General features: G+C 44.0%; 1 protein-coding gene across 6 annotated transcripts in view; it reads right to left on the bottom strand.

Moving 5' to 3' along the window:
* Positions 1-3,536: 3,536 nt before the first annotated feature.
* hivep1 (HIVEP zinc finger 1) overlaps positions 3,537-15,990 on the bottom strand; it is a 70,445-nt gene continuing 57,991 nt past the window's right edge. For 5 of the 6 annotated variants that reach the window (XM_042506850.2, XM_042506847.2, XM_042506849.2 and 2 more), the window contains 6 exons: positions 8,925-14,728; positions 8,695-8,828; positions 8,405-8,580; positions 7,233-7,334; positions 5,500-6,026; positions 3,537-5,255 (listed from right to left, as the gene is read on the bottom strand). In XM_042506850.2, coding sequence (XP_042362784.2) covers positions 4,131-5,255; positions 5,500-6,026; positions 7,233-7,334; positions 8,405-8,580; positions 8,695-8,828; positions 8,925-14,728 — 7,868 coding nt within the window. In that variant the 3' untranslated portion in view covers positions 3,537-4,130. Of the gene's footprint in view, positions 5,256-5,363; positions 6,027-7,232; positions 7,335-8,404; positions 8,581-8,694; positions 8,829-8,924; positions 14,729-15,990 lie in introns of all 6 variants that reach the window. The other variant, XM_042506852.2, reaches the window with a different exon arrangement.

The raw sequence follows: 15,990 nt of genomic DNA, 5'->3' as shown, positions 1-15,990 counted from the left end.
CATGTCATTTTGGACATTTTTGCCTTACTATAGCCTTTGCTTTTTCTTTTTGGGTCATTTTTCAACATGCAATATTTTGCTTTTGGATGTTTTGCTTTAACCTATGCCATGGCGTGTCTCAGCAAGCTATTTAAAACACTTTTTAGCTGTTTTAAGCTGTTTTTGGGACATGTCATTTTTGGACATTTTTGCCTTACTATAGCCTTGCTTTTTCTTTTTGGGTCATTATTTCAACATGCAATATTTTGTTGTTTTGGGATGTTTTTGCTAAATTCTATGCCATGGCGTGTCTCAGTAAGCTATTTTAAATACTTTTCAGCTGTTTCAAGCTGTTTTTGGGACAAGTGAGTTTTGGATATTTTTCCTTACTATAGCCTTGCATTTTGGGTCATTTTTTTCACAATGCCACATTTTGGTGTTTTTGGATGTTTTAGTAACATTGAATTTTCAGCTTTTCTTCAATTTTTGGGTTATTTTCTTCGACATGCCATATCATGGTGTTTTTTGCATTTTTTCCTGATATTCTATGCCATGGCGTGTATTGGCTATTTCGACATTTTTCACCATACTATAGTATGGCATTTTAAGTCGTTTTGTTGACATTTCATAGTATCACATGTCGAATAAACAGCTGAAATATACATAGTATTGCATTTGGAGACACATCATTGTATATGATTACAAAGAATTAGTCAAAAATATCATAATGTAGCATGTTGAAAAAACGACCTAAAACGTCATAGTATAGTATGTCAAAAAATGTCAAAACGTGTCATGTCCAAGAAATAGCTGAAAATTACATAGTACCACAAATGTAGAGACAGGTCATAGTATAGCATGTCAAAAAATTGACCAAAAACAACATTAAATAGTATGTCGAAAAATGTCCAAATAGGGCATGTTGAAAATAACTGCTGAAAACCACATAGTATAGCATGCCGAGACATGTCATTGTATAGCATTTCAAAATTATCGCACACAGATCGAATCTTTACTAAAATTCCAATTTTTCGACCAGGGATATGCCAAACTTAACTCTGTTAATACCATGTCTACAGAGTATTTGCGGCAGATATGGAACAACGATTTTAACCTCACAATGGATGAAACAACATGGGCTGAAGTATGGAACTTTGCAAAGGAAAAAGAACCACAGAAACTGAGAAAAAGTTCAAGATCCTGCATATCGATTACATATTACTCCACAGCTGAGACAAAAGATTAATTCAAGTTTTCCAAATGTAATGTTCTAATGTTCCAAAATGTAAAGTGGAGGTGGGAAGCTATAGGCATTACTGGGGTGAAATTGCCAGTACATTAAATTTGATTCTTTGATTCTTTGTGTTGAAAGTTAAAAAGCATAATAAAAATAATGAAAAAAAAGCAGCGTTTAAAGGGCCCTCACACCCCCACATCTGTAGGGGCACTGGTAAACTGCAGCTAAAGCGCTTGTTCATTTCTGTACAAGTCTGATAATGCATGCTGAGAGTTTGGACCCTGGAGTGAGATATTTCATATGATGTAGTACTTCCAGCGCCCACTAGTAGGCTCTGGAAAGCATATATAGCCCACGTCATCTAAGTGTACATCATTTGTAGACCAAACCCTGAAAACTTTGTGTAAATTAATTAATTAATTAACATTAAAACAAAAAACTATTTGGAATGTTGAGTTTGAACCTTATCAAGAGCAGCTAAGTGTTACAGATCGCTTCCCAGAGAAGAGTCTGAAGTGCAACTTAAAACACAGGTGAAATATCTGAAGGTGTAGTTCAGTTGGTTCGAGGGTTCGCCTGCAGACAATGAGGTCATTAGTTCGAACCTCACCCAGGACAAGTGAATTTTACAAGACTGCTGTCAAAATGATCGTTAAAGAGAACATCAAAGTCATGAAAAATCATGAAAAAAACATCTTAGCATAGTATGTCTGAAATGATGAAAAACCGCTGTAGTATAGTATGGATGATTTATGACCTTTTTCATGAGTTGGACAGAATACTTAAGTACGACTTCTTAATTATTTTGGGCGACATACTATAAAAGGGCTGGGCCAATGCGCAGATGTAATCGACACTATTGATTACATAAATACTGCGATTTATGTAATGTGTATCGCCACGTCGCAAGGAGGAAGGCCTTAGGCCCATTTCACACAACGTACGTCAGGAGCGCAAGACATCAGCCTCGCCGAGCAGCAGCATGTTTCATGCGTGTGGTGTTCACACATACAGCTGCTGCGTCACGGCCCGCAGATGTCAGTACTGTATTTCCAGATTGATAAGCATAACTTCCTCTCATTTATGAAGTTATACAAGTTCCTGCATTGCTAACAACAGGGCCCTGTGAATGGGATTCTGTCCACAGAGACACTGTCTGAGGACTTTTATTTTGAAAGGGAATCAGGAAAGTTGGAGTAAAACAGCCGTCTTTGTATTTCCTCATCTCTGTGACAGAGAGGGACTTTTAAACTGCAGTAAAAAGTGGCACAGAGTCAATATAATCATCAAAACACCACCTTCACTGTCTTTTCTTGTGGACAAACGTGTAAAAAAACGGCGAGCCAGCGTTTCCGTAGATGTGCTGCAGCTGAGACACACCTGACAAGCGCTGCTCAGGTGAGCAGTGTGCATGCTCTCATTAGATAACATGGGTACAGAAACAAAAAACAACACCCTCGACGCTGCTCACGCTCTCCTGACGCGCTCTGTGAAACGGGTCCAGTTAAGGCAGGACTGTTTTGATGCAGAAAAAATGAAGTCGGAAGTCAGAATTATTTCTGTTAGAGAAAAGTTATAGTTTTATTCAAATTGCACTAATTTTACTGTTAGATGTTTTGTTGGACTTCTAGATTTGAGGTTTGTTCCTGTAACAAAGAGTAACTGTTTTGTTGCTCCTCCTAAAAGTAACTCGAATTTTACATTGTTTTATTTATTTTTCTGTTGGATTGCTAAATGTAGATTACACTACATTCCTTTAACTTGAGTGGACCAGGCTCTTGCATTAATTTTATTTTGGAGAGACTTTATATCAGACTTTAAAACACAGATTACCAGTTAAGACTGGGCTATTTTGGGGGGGAATAATGCCCTGCAGTGTATACTCTGTCATGATTAAAGATGATTGAATAAAATATTGAAATATAAATGACAAGTTGCAAAATGTTATCTTCTGTAAATTCATTGTTATATTAATGGAGTAATAAAAAAAAAAATCAATAAATTAATCAAATAAAAAATTGCGACTGATTGAGTAATTGTCAAAGGTCTCATGAAAATGTTTTAATATAAAAAAATTGGCACTACAAAAGAAATTCTACATGTGGTAACATGCGTTGCGATTTTTATGTATTTAATTGATTGTAAGAATACTTATTAATAATAAATATTTCATTATCAACAATGAAAAATAATACTTTTTTATGAATAAGCCTAAGATTTTAAACGCATACTTGTCATATAATTGATGTCCAATGCACTTTTCAAATATGTAGAGCAAATGTTTCTTGTGTTTAACTGTACAAAAATACAGTGACACTAATTTGATGTTCGTAAACAAGTTTTTACTGATACAGTTAAGAATAATGATACAGCAATGTAAAGCTACCATAATGCACATACCTATGGAGTTATGAATCATAATGGGCACTAGATGGATTATAATAAATAGTTGAACACAACATCTGTACACAGAAACATTGCCCCATATTCCATAGAAATGTACATTTACCAGTACAACATTTATAATTCCATAAATTTACGAATGACAAATCCTCCAGAATAAAATTGATATCCTCCATTTTTATGCCTCTCTTTACTTCTATTTTTTGAAATTAACACTAGCAACTACTGAATTTATAAGGAATTATGTACAGGTTCCTAAACAAGAAACTCCATAAAGGCACAATTGTCTATACAACATGTACAAAAAAAAAAATTCTGGAGCTGACAAAAAAAAGTAAAAATAAAATGATTGGTCATTATTATAATTATCATATGATTGCACATACAATATGAATGTCAGCATCTGTGCTTTGAAAGGTGATTTGCAACGAAACAAACCCCTGAAAAGTGTTTTCAGTCTTACAAAGTGACAAGAATTACAAAAACAAGAAGAGCTTTCTACGAGGGTTTTTCAGGTGGCAATGACCAGTCTGTCTTCATCATCACTAGATACCTCATTATAGTCATCAAGTACCTTCTGCCAGCTGGTCAGCGGTGGTGGTTGTGGGGGTGCAGGATCACACGCGCCCTCCACCAGTGACTCCTTCGCACCGTCTGCCCGGCTCTCAGGAGCTGGTGATTGATGCTGCTGTGGGGATTTATCCCTTTCTTGCCTCTCAGTCTGTGCGAGCTCTGGTCTGCTGCTACCTGCGGGGCTTGCCCTGCTCCCTGCGGTCACTTCGGGACAGCTGCTGACCTTAAAAGGGGCGGGCGGGGAAGAAGACAGCATACCGCTCCGTGAACACGGAAGCGCATGTTCACTTTGGGACGGCTGTGCTCCCGGAGCTTCAGGGCTGCCCTGCCTCTCTGAGAACCCAGGAAGCGGACTGAGGCTGGAGAGAGGGCTGAGGGAAGGAATGATGGCAGGCAGGGCGATGTTAACTATCTGCAGACCGGGGACGTGTGTCTGGGGGCCGGTGCTGCTTTGGGAGGTGGGGTTGGCAGCTAAAACCTGCAGCCCGAGGGTGGCATTGAGGGTGAGCCCTTGCTGAGGCAGCAGCTGGGTGGATGCCAGGCCCGTGTTGGCCAGCCCCATGAGGTTAAGCGTCTCAAGCCCGACTGGCTGTATAGTTTGAGCCTGCAGGCCAGCGACCTGGCCTAAAGGGAAGCAGGGAACAACACTACTGATGGGCTCTTGGACCACAAGCGGCTGGGTCTGCAACCCCTCTGGGTGGGGTGGAGTATTGGGAGCTGGTAAAGGGCTCGTGTTTCTGTGAATGACACTGACTGCTGGGATGGTGAGCTGGACGGGGCCAGCCTGGATCGGTACAAAGGTGGAGTAAGCTGCCAGGCCGGCGGGCACCAGCTGGATCCCCCCAACTGGGACCATGCTGTAAGAGGACCGGGAGGGCTGCTGGGAGTGCAGGGGCAGGTGACTGAACAGGTGGGTCTGGGGCTCGGCTCCCGGTGTTTGGGAAAGACCTTGTGGGGGAAAGTGCATGAGACCTTGAGAGGCGTAAGAGGAAGTCTGAGTGCTGCGGTCCACTGGTATGCCCGATTCGCCGGATACCACTGCAGGAGGTGCAGACAAGGTGTCCTGAGAACAGAAAGCAAAATCTTATTTCTTGAGTTAATAGTGGCACAATCCTAAAAGATTTAGCAGATCAATCCAGAAAGCCTAATCCGAATCAATGAGACTATTCACCTTTTTTTCTGAGCATTCACAGCAGCTTTGTGGAAGTGCCTCGCATGCAGGATTCAAAGTAAGGGTATGGGTAGGACAGAAGGGAGGCGGGCAGGGGGGGGTGGAGAGACACACAATGAGAGTACATGGGTCTCACCTGGCCTAGCTTGGAGCCCTTGCTTGACACTGGGGGACTAGGGGGCACATCAAAGTCGGGGTAGTCGATGGACATCTGCCTGCACGGCGACACTGGGCTCATCATGTGCACTGACTCTGTGTCTGAGGTGTAGGAGTCTGATGTGGCGGGCACGGGCGGAGGAGAGTAAGGGAGAGGCACCGAGCTACAGCAGGACCCAGAGATGGATATCTGCTTGCTCAGGGACACGGGGCTCATCATGGGGACAGAGTCTGACTCTGATGTGTGGGGAGCCGGAGGCTGGGAGAGAGGGAGGGACACTGAGCTGATTGACATCTGGGCTAGGAGGGCGCTAGGAGGGATTTCGGCCTCCTTGGTGGGGATGTGCTGTGGGCTGGCGGAGACAGAGGGGTTGGTGGACAGGCCAGACTCCGCCTGGCTGTCCTCCTCTTCCTCCTCGTTGTCATCATTCTCCTCATCGTCGGGGCCATCAGAGTCGTCGCCATCTGAATCTTGGCGGTCAGCACTGCTCACCTGACTCCGGTCTCCTGTAGAAGAGAAAGTTTTTTTGTATTTTTTCTCAGGATTATTTTTTGGCTTTTGCCTTTAAGATTCAAATTCAGAAAACTTTGTTGTGACAGAAAATTGTCTTAGACGTGACTCAACAAACAGCGCATAAAAAACTCCGACAATAAAGACAGCATTGGTTCCTGAAAACAGAATCAACACCTAATAAATGAAAACCTACCTTTGGACAGCTGAAGCCTGAAATGGGGCGCCAGCTCCAGATCAACCAGGTGAGCTACTACGAAATCCTACTGAACGGTAAAACTAGGCGGTGTTACGTTACTAAAATACCTATTTCTGGCCTAAAATATTTTCAGAAATGTATTTTAATGCCCCGTTTTGTAATAATGGCAACAATTTAAAACGGTAAAACTAAGTAGCGCTGATCAAATATGAACCAAATTCTGTTACTGAGCTGCATGATTCTCTCCTAAAATGTTTTCAGAACTGCAGAGACATCCTAGTTGAATGTTCGTTATTTTGGTGAAATACTTCTTTAACAGAGGTCTATTCTTGGTTTTCTGCTGAACATATGAGTCATCAGAGCTGGTATGAAAATATGTGAGCTGCTCTGTAGTATTGAATCACTTTCATTCATTAAAAATCTATTATCATGTAGGTTTCTTCCGCTCAGTAAGTAAATCCAACACTAAGAAAACCATTCAGTGATGTTTTGTGCTGCAGTGCTTCACACTGCTAGACCACCATACGCCCCTGAGCTCCATCACAGGCAGAGGAGGAAAAACAAATATGCTCTTAAGAGACTGGGACCATAGAAAGCTTTCAGGCAGCTCCTCTCTCTCTCTTTTTTTCTAAAATTAGACGCAGCAATTTCCTCTTTCTAAACGCTGTGCATGCCGCCCACATGCGCTTTGAGTTAACAGAGGAAGAAGCTGCATTTAGAATTTCTAATTAGACCATGGCGAAGCTATTGATCGACATAGCAACACAGCACAAGCGGGGACAATCTATGTTTTATATCTCATGCCACAAACAGGAAAACGAAGGGCATTCCTGTTGTTTGAAATCAAAGCAAATGGTGTAAATAGGACCTTGTCTGTATTAAGTCTATTTGTAACTGTAAATAAGCCCAGAGAACAGTTCCCTTTGTATGATAAGCTTCTGAGTACACTAAAATCCTTTTGTTTCCCCCCCTAGGTTACAGCTGCACAGTGAAGCCCCTTTACCTGAATCCTCTGCATCCTGATCCTCAATGAGACCCTCAGGAACCCCCATCTCCATGCACTTCTTACTGTGGGCCTTGGATTTCATGTGCTTGGTCAGATTTCCTGCAAGAAGAGAGGCAGCGAGGTCTTACGGGTGGGTAGAGCTCGAACAATAGCACAGAAGGAGTTTACGTAAGAGAATGCGGTCTTTGGGCAAGCTGTATGTAAAGGGTGAGTAACTGATAAAGACATTTTTAAATGAACGTGGGTTGCTCTGACACCGAGTACTGTTCTGCAGTGTGGCGTGGGTAGGCAAGTTCGATGAAGATGGGTGAATCATACTGTCTTGGTTTAATAAGAGATGGTGAAAGAACATCTTTAATTTTATAAAAGAAGTTCAACTCTGGCAGTTAAAGACTATTAAAATATGTTGTCTCAAAGGTACATTTCCACAAAAAGAAACTGTTCAGATATAAGATTAAAAGAAATTAAGTTTCTTTTTCAGGAATAAATCCTGTTTATCGCTCCTGGTAAGGAAGCACTTGATTTTTACCTTTATTGGAAAACGGTGATCTTCTCTTTATGAATACACCTGACCATTATGTTGTTATGTACCACTATGCTTTACTATTTATTACTGACTGTGGAAACCTCATACACCACTGTTCACTGCACGCTGCTGCTAAACGGCAGTCTCTGTTTGTCCGTAGACTCTCACATTGGTTGGTTCCCTCTGCTTACATGAGTAAAAACCAAAATCAATATGGCCTGTGCATTCACAATATTCTCTTGATGTTGGTTCCCAAAGGTTTGCACACAACTTGACAAAAAAGCTTTAATGTATTTGACTGTTTTGTGCTGCATTTTAACTGGAGGTTGTGCTTGCTTTTTGTAATGTGTGACGGTTGTATTTGTTCTGCTTCGATTAATTGTTGTAACGATGTGTTGTGCTGCCCTCTTGGCCTGATTGCTCTTGATAAAGAGATTTCTTTTACCTGGTAAAATAAAGGATATACATAATGCATGCATAATATTTCCGTACTTATATTATTAAATATACAGATATATTTTTAATTGATAGAAGGATCTCTTTCATATTATACACAACTAAAGAAGCGGTGGCTTTAGATTTATCGCTCTGAACACTGATGAAGTAAATAAAAAGACAAAGTGATAATGTGATAATCTCTGACCTTTTGTCTTGAAGGAGAAGTTGCAGTGGACACAGTGGTAAGGCCGGACGTCCGAGTGGGTGCGGATGTGTTTGCGTAGCATGCTTGGCTTCTTGCAGCGGATCCCACATTCCTCACAGATGTATTTACCGCGTCCACGCCCACGTACATAAACATACTCTTCATTGGATTTGTATCTGTGGGGTCACAACAGCACCATTAGAGACGCATAAGACGGTCAGACAAAGATATAAAACCAAGCAGTCAAGATTTCTTATTGTAATATAGAATAAAGTGTTTTCAAATCGTACCCGCCATCGAATATTTTGACTCGTCTTGGCTCTGTTTTGGCTGCCACGTCTTTGTCCGACTCGCTGCTGGCCTGAGTTTCTGGTAGCACCTTACTTCTAGTTTCAACTGATATTGACTTCTGGGTTATTGGCACCTGCAGAGAGAAGAAGTGATTGATGTATTTATTGATCTGCTGTAAGGAAAAAGGCAGCAATATCAGAAAAATATCAGATTTTGTTTCAGTTCTCACCCTGGGCATGACGTCTTTCAGCTTGCCTGAGTAAGACAAGATGTCAGACTTCCCGCTGGTCCTTATGGCAGAGGTGTAGTGTATCTTCTTGGAGCTCTGCTTGGAGTCAAACAGGGACATGACCACCTTGGTCGGTAACCCAAGAGGGTTATGGTTGTTGGGGCTGACTGTCCAGATGCCGTATGCTGAAGTCTTCAGGTCAGTCTGTGGGACATGAAGAGGTTTCCTCTTCATCAGGAAACACCATGTGAAGGTGGTGGCAGTCTTCAGGCTGGGGAAAGACAGGCGATGACTGTCCTTGGTGTTAACCACAGACACAGATGTGGTCAGTTTCACCTGACCGCCGTGAAAACTCGAGGGTCGAACGGGAGATTTGGCGGGAGTCCATCTCTGCTCCTCAGCTTTCTCTTGGAGCTTCAGATTGCTGTTAGCTGGCATGGAGGTGCCCTGGCTGCCAGGTGTAGTACTCAGTGCAGGGCCAGCCTCCTCGTGTATTACAGTGCTTGTGTCTTTACTCAGCCCAGAACTATCAGGTGACATTGGCTTAACATCATCAGTCGCCTGAGAGTCCTTCTCGCCATTGTTTTTAACCTGCGGCAGAGGCGGGGCCTCAGTTTCGATGGGACTGTCCGCCGGTTCAGTTGTGCAAACCTGCCTAACAAGGGTTAGCTTTCTCTGTCGGGTAACCTCTGACATCTTAGAGTTAAGATAATTGACTGACCTGCCGTCAGTTAGACAGGCCACACCATGCTCATCCTTTGCCCGTTTTTGGTGCTTTTCCATGTAGATGTCCAAACTGTTGGCAGGTGACAGCATGCGTTTACTGGAGGCGGTGGGTTCCTGCTGCGGGCAGAGAGTCACTGACGCCAGTTTCTGAGTGCAGTGTAACGACCCGAGAGAAGGTGCTCGTTCTCCAGTGTGGTTATGGGTGCTGACTGTTGGAGATGGAGTCCTGTCCTTCTTTGGAGCTGGTACAGTATGAGTGTCACTCTCCACACTGTGAGTGGATGAGAAGCTGTTCTTGTTGGACACACAGGGAGCAGGGTGCATCTGCTCATGAGTTATGAGGATCTGTGGCAGCGGTGTGGCACCTGCTTGGGTCTGATCAAACGCGTCCCTTTGCTGCTCACCTGACAAAACAACCGCCCGTGTCTTAATCTCAGAGGCTTGTTGATTGGTTTGACCAATGTATACATTTTGGAGTACATCTGATGATTTCGAAACACTCAAAATTGGATTGGCAATGGGTATGGTTAAAACTGGCAAGGCTATCTGAGTTCCCTGTGTGCTGGAGAATGAAAACGTTTGGCTTGCTCTTAGAGCAGGACACTGCAGTTGGTATTTGGGCACAAAACATTTCTTTTCTTCAGAGTCGACTGATTTGTTTTGGACGTTCTCGCGACACACTAAGATCTGGCTCAGCGGTTGTTGAATCTTTTGGCATATTTGAACCCTTGATGTTTGGTGCCAAGGGTGTGGAAGGCCTTGGATTTGAGGCTGCTGAGTTGGGCTCCCCAAATTAATGCTTTGCACCATTTGCTCGTTCTTTTGCAAGGGTGCTTCTCCAGTATGTAGGATAAAAGGCTGAGCCACGGTGCGCCGATTGGCAATGTGAATTTGCTGGGATCTATTCTGAGTTAAGGAGCTAACATTTGTGATGGGAGGTTTATCTAGAGGTAAAACAGCCTTACGGACAGGCTGCTGACTCTCGGGGCCAATCTTTAAAGACATTTGGCGGACTAATGGACCCCGCCTTCTTTCAATAAGTGGCACCTGGGCAACTTGGGCGGCTTGTCCAGTCTTTGGCTGGCCAACAGGAGACAGAGATCTGCAGGGAGATACGTTGCCACAGTCAAAGGACTTGCTACGGTAGTCACATGAAATCTCCACAGAGGGTTGAGTACAGGTGATCTGTTCAGATGCAGCACGTCTCATCATTCCAGGCACACCGAGGGTGTTGAAGGCCGTTGGCAAACCTTGAGGCTCCGGGATTTTGCTGACGCACTCCCCTCTTGAAGGACTCTCTGACCTAGATGGCTCATCTCTGTCGAAAGACGCTGAGATGCTGGAACAACGAGAGAGACTACTGTCCCTGCTGAGGCTTCGTGAGAGGCTGGACTCAAAACTGGATTCGCCCGAGGAGTGGTCCATTTGAGCAAGACGGATTCTTTTCTTTTTTGGTGGAAGTTTCTCTGCCGGTAACTTGGACAAACTCTCACTTCTCTGAGGCCAGCTGAACTGATCTGCTGGTTTATCTGGTTGCTCGGTTGTCTGTGTTTCATGTTCTCTGTCGGGCTCCTCCGTGACCAGAATCTCAGGAACTTGGATGTTATTTTGACGAACTAGTCGAGACTGATGAACAGGAGTTGAGTTTTCACCGACTGCTGCTCCTGCACCATCAGTGCATTGTTCCTTCCGTTGTTTTCCAAAGTCAGCACTCTTGGGTTTGGACATTTTTTCATGGAAGCTGTCTGCTGAGACATTTGCTATTGCATCTGTTTTGAGCTTGTTGAGGGGATCTTTCTCCAAAATATCAACAGGAGAGGCCCTGTCAAGAGATTCTGTGTCAAACGAATTGGGTCTGCTGAGAGAATTGGTGTGTCTAATAACTGAAGTACCACTGCCTTGCCTTTGCAAGTCCCCTTTAGGAGAGGCGCTGATCTGAGTCTCTCGAATTGGTGACAATCTGGAGTCTGAAGTGTTAATACCTCTTGCTACGAGCTGAATCTGAGGTAGCTTTGTCTGGTTGTTTTTGGGCTGAATGTCTACTATTACAGCATGCTGAGTAAAAGTCCGATTGGCCAGCGCTGTTGGTAGCTCAAAACTAACAGAGCAAGGTGGAATGGTGTCAGTGGGAGACTGATCATCTTCATCTCCGACACTTTTCATTTTCCTTCTCTTTCTAATTGATGTCTGCTGATCAAGTATTCCTGAGCCACTTGTTGATCTGGGGGCTCCGGGCTGCATTATGTTAACGTGAAAAACATCTTGATCAGCTTCCTTGACTGTGATTGGCTTGTTTTTTGGACCATGAAGCTCGGAGCAATAGAACTTCTTGTGAGTTTCAAAATTCTCTAACTTTCTGTACCGATTGCGACACGTTTCACACTCGTACATTGTGCCTTTGTTCTGCTGAGGCTTCCTGTTTCTGTCCTGACTATGCTCGAAAGATCTGCTTCTTTGCATCAGCTCTGTGGAACTGCTCGGACCGTGATAGCCCTCATCCATGGATCGAACTGTAGGGAGGCCATGCCCCTCACTTGTGGTAAAGTCCTCCACTGCTGCTTGTCTGACTAACATACGAGAATGTATTGCTGGATTTGGAGTCGACGGGGCTGACGAAAAGACATCATCATTGAACGAACTAATTTTATCGTCAAATGACTGACAGATTCTGAGAGGATGTGGGAGGGGGGCAACATTAAGGGGAAGAGCAGAGTGTCCTGGTGTAGTAGGCATTGAGTTACTTCTTGTTATTGGCAAACAATCCATTGGCGGGTACTGAGAAGGTACAGAGAGAAGAAATACTGGCTTTGTTTTGTCTGTAGGAGTGAACGGGGACTTGGGGATGTCCGAGCTGGAACTTGACCTTCTTCCCATCGGTTTTAGATCAAACTGAAAAGAGTCTTTAAATATGTATGATTTAGGGGAGTCTATGCTACCTCTCCTCGAGAGAGACGTCCTCCTTGGCTTCACACTGTCCAGCTGCTTATTGTCAACTACTGCCTCGTTGTCAGATATCAACTTTGAGATCCGCTCTTCCAGTGAGAGTGCTTTGGCTTCTAACGGTGGACGCATCTGTCCATCTGCAACTCGGGGCTTTTGCTCAGCTGCTACATGCATTACTGTGGCAACCACAGGAGGGACATTGGGAAGGCTGTTCTTGGCGATGTCAATGTCCACCGGTGGAGTTATCTTAACGAATGGGCTGGGTGGACTCATGGCCTGATCAGCACTCTCGGAGCGAGAGAAGTAGCCGGAATCTGTACTTCCCAAACTGCGAGGACTCAGTAGACACTTGACCTGCTGCTGTTGAGAAAAGTCTGTTGCTTGTTGCCTCTGAAGCTGAGCGTGTCCACCCAAGAGCGGAGACTTGCACTGATGGTCTTCATCTTCGCTGACAGTATCTAGCGAGGGATTTGTACCATCCACCTCCTTCAGAGATGACAGGACTGTGAGGCTCGATCTCATGTTGGCAGTCTGGAACTCGCGTTGCCGTTGTGCAGCCGCTTGCTCAGGTGCCGCACATGTGACTCTCGGACTATCTGCCCTCAAAGGGGAGACATTAACTGGGTATACAACAACCTTTGGAAGTGCGGCTGTTACTTTGGGCTCATGCCCCCTCTGTCCTGAGGCTGGTTTCATTGACTCAAACACAGCTGAAGGGTCCACTTCCCCTTGACTTGCTTGGGTTGTACCTGCACTCTGTAAACTGTTTTCAGACAAAGCTGCCACACTGCTCTGTGATGACTCTGGGTCCAAATCCGCAGTGCTACCATCCTCATCACTGTCCCCGCTCTCCTCCGCCTCTGAATGCGTCCCTGCGGCTTTGTCGGATTCTTGAGAGAGCGACCCACCTCCGGATTCAGAGCGTGCAATAAGACCCAGTTTAATAGCGTGAGCGTGTGATTTCTTGTGCTTGTACAAGTTGCTCTTGGTTTTGAAAGAGAAGCCGCAGGTGACACAGGGGTACGGCCTCTCTCCTGTGTGAGACCTGATGTGTTTGAGCAGCACACTGGGTTTTGCGCACGCCCGGCTGCAGTATTCACAAACATACTTTCCAGGCTTTTTAGGCTTTTGGTCCTTGGAAACCTGATCAGCACCAAAGTTCATTACAGTGGTCATTTGAACTTGGTTGCTGCCAGGTGTGCCTGGGACCTGAATGGTGCTGGGAACACTTGCGGAGAGGGATTGGCATGTGTGCACGACTGGTGGTTGGCTTTGCGGCAAAGCGTTGGAGCCTGAGGGAACAGGTGCGTGGGTTATAGCGGATGGTCCAGTGTTGAAGCTCATGTGCAAGCTGGTCTTTTCTGTATTTGAAACAACGGGCATAAAATGTGGTGTAGGGAGCGGGGAGGACTGCATGGGCGTACCCTGTGAAGACGTCTGCACGTTTCCTGTTAGTGGTGCTGCAATGCCAATAAAGTTGCCTTGCTTGTCAATATAATAAGTCTGCATATGTGAAGGTTGGTTCTGGAGACCAACATTGACAGCTGGCATTGTTGTTAATTCACCACTAGATTGAGCATTAAGGGTGGAAGCTGGTTTTCCGATGGCTGTGACCTGCAAGTTTTTCCTCTCAGCCAGCGTACTGAAGTCAGGCTCCATGGCCTTGAGTAGAACATCAAGCGGCGCACTGCTGTGGAAAGGATCTCCCTCGTAGCTGGGGTCTCTGCTCTCGTTGTCTTTGGGTGGAGACACTTTAATCAACGAGCCCTCCTCACCATCAGTGGGCTCAAGCGTTGGCAGCCTAGAGGACGTTTCTTCCTGCTTCAGCCTTTCAACGTCGGTGGAAGGTGACCCCTTGTGAGGGGATGCTGCAACCAGTTGGGCATACTGCGGGTCTCTTTTCCCACTGGGCGAAGCTGAAGGATTGTGGGAGGGACTGTTGGCGGAGGAGCAGCAAGAAGAAGGTGCAGTTTCCGTGGCCGATGCTCCGTGGAGCGCAGATTCAGATGTTTTCAACTGCAGGGGCTTCTTCACTGGAGACTTGGGAATTTTCTCCAGCCGATTCTCTGCAACAACCTTTTTCCTCTTCAGGCCTTTTATGTTATCGGCATTTCTCCGGCTGCTTTCAGATATCCCTGTGGGAGAGAGAGACAGAAAAGCACAGTTGGTACAACACCTTCTTTCTCCAAACTTTTCCCAACACTCACACACCATATGGGCAGCTCAAAAATCCCCTTTGAGAAAATAAACTATTTCTTGAGCTCAATTGTTGAAATGTCTTTATTGGTTTATGAAACTAATAGCATTTAACATAAAATAATATAATTCTTTCATGTTGTATTTTAGACATTTAGTCATTTAATAACCAAAGCTATGGCATATGGTCAATTGCCAAACTGTTATCAAAAAATCTGTTTTTCAATTTTTCATAATTTACATCAACAATTTAGCAAGAAAATGTTTTCTCCCCAGTAATGAATAAACACATTATTTTATCAGATATTTGGCACCCATTGATCAGCATCAATTGATATATTATCAAATGTTATTACTATACTGGTCTTTATTAATCACAACTTCTTTACAATCTTTTTCTGCAGACATTAGATTACATCCTTAAACCAAACAAGCAGAAAAATACTGTTTCGTTAAAACAGTGCATTGTTTTATTATGTAGTACCATTTAAATTGACTGACTTTAATTCCCATAACTGTGAAATCTTGACTGTTTAAAGCTATAGTTTGTAATGTTTTTGACTTCTTATCATATTTGCTGAAACTGTCACCACATTCAAACAGTAGTACTTGAGTGTGTGAAAAAAAACTTCTTTCTTTGCGCCTGTTTTGCCTTTACAAGACATTTTCTAGAATCCATCTCGGCTCACGAAAGACAACCAATCAGGGTCGAGGAGTCTCTAACGCAGGTGTCAATATTGTAAATCGCTGCTGATGAACTGCAGTCAAATAAGGCAGCACTGATCAATATAAATCAAGATTCTGTTACTGCATTTCCTGATCGTCACCTCAGATGTTTTCACAAACATATTTTAGTGTTCTGTTTTCTGTCAGAAACAGTCAAGCTGAAACAGAGCCAGACCAGTTTTTTACAGCACCATTTTACAGCTAAACAGTGCGATAAAACATGTCACGGAAGACATTTAAGACAAGAGAAAGGCAATGCAGTAACAGAATCTTGATTCCTAGTTAATAAGCGCTGCCTAATTTAAAAGTTTGATCACAGTTCGAGAGAATTACAGACATGACTGACAGCTGTGAAGAGACTTCTCAGCTCTGATTGGCTGTTTCCTGTGAGCTGCAGTAGATTCAAGGGAACGCCATCAGAAGATGTAGGAAGAATTCGCAGCACGCCGTCGTACACCTACAGTGCGCTGCATAG

The sequence above is a fragment of the Plectropomus leopardus genome, chromosome 17 (assembly GCF_026936395.1).
Source record: "Plectropomus leopardus strain MGB_pleo_1.0 chromosome 17, ASM2693639v1, whole genome shotgun sequence".
Classification (NCBI taxonomy): domain Eukaryota; kingdom Metazoa; phylum Chordata; class Actinopteri; order Perciformes; family Serranidae; genus Plectropomus; species Plectropomus leopardus.
The sequence above is the reverse complement of the archived record's forward strand: the minus strand, read 5'-3'. Positions and strand labels throughout refer to the sequence as shown.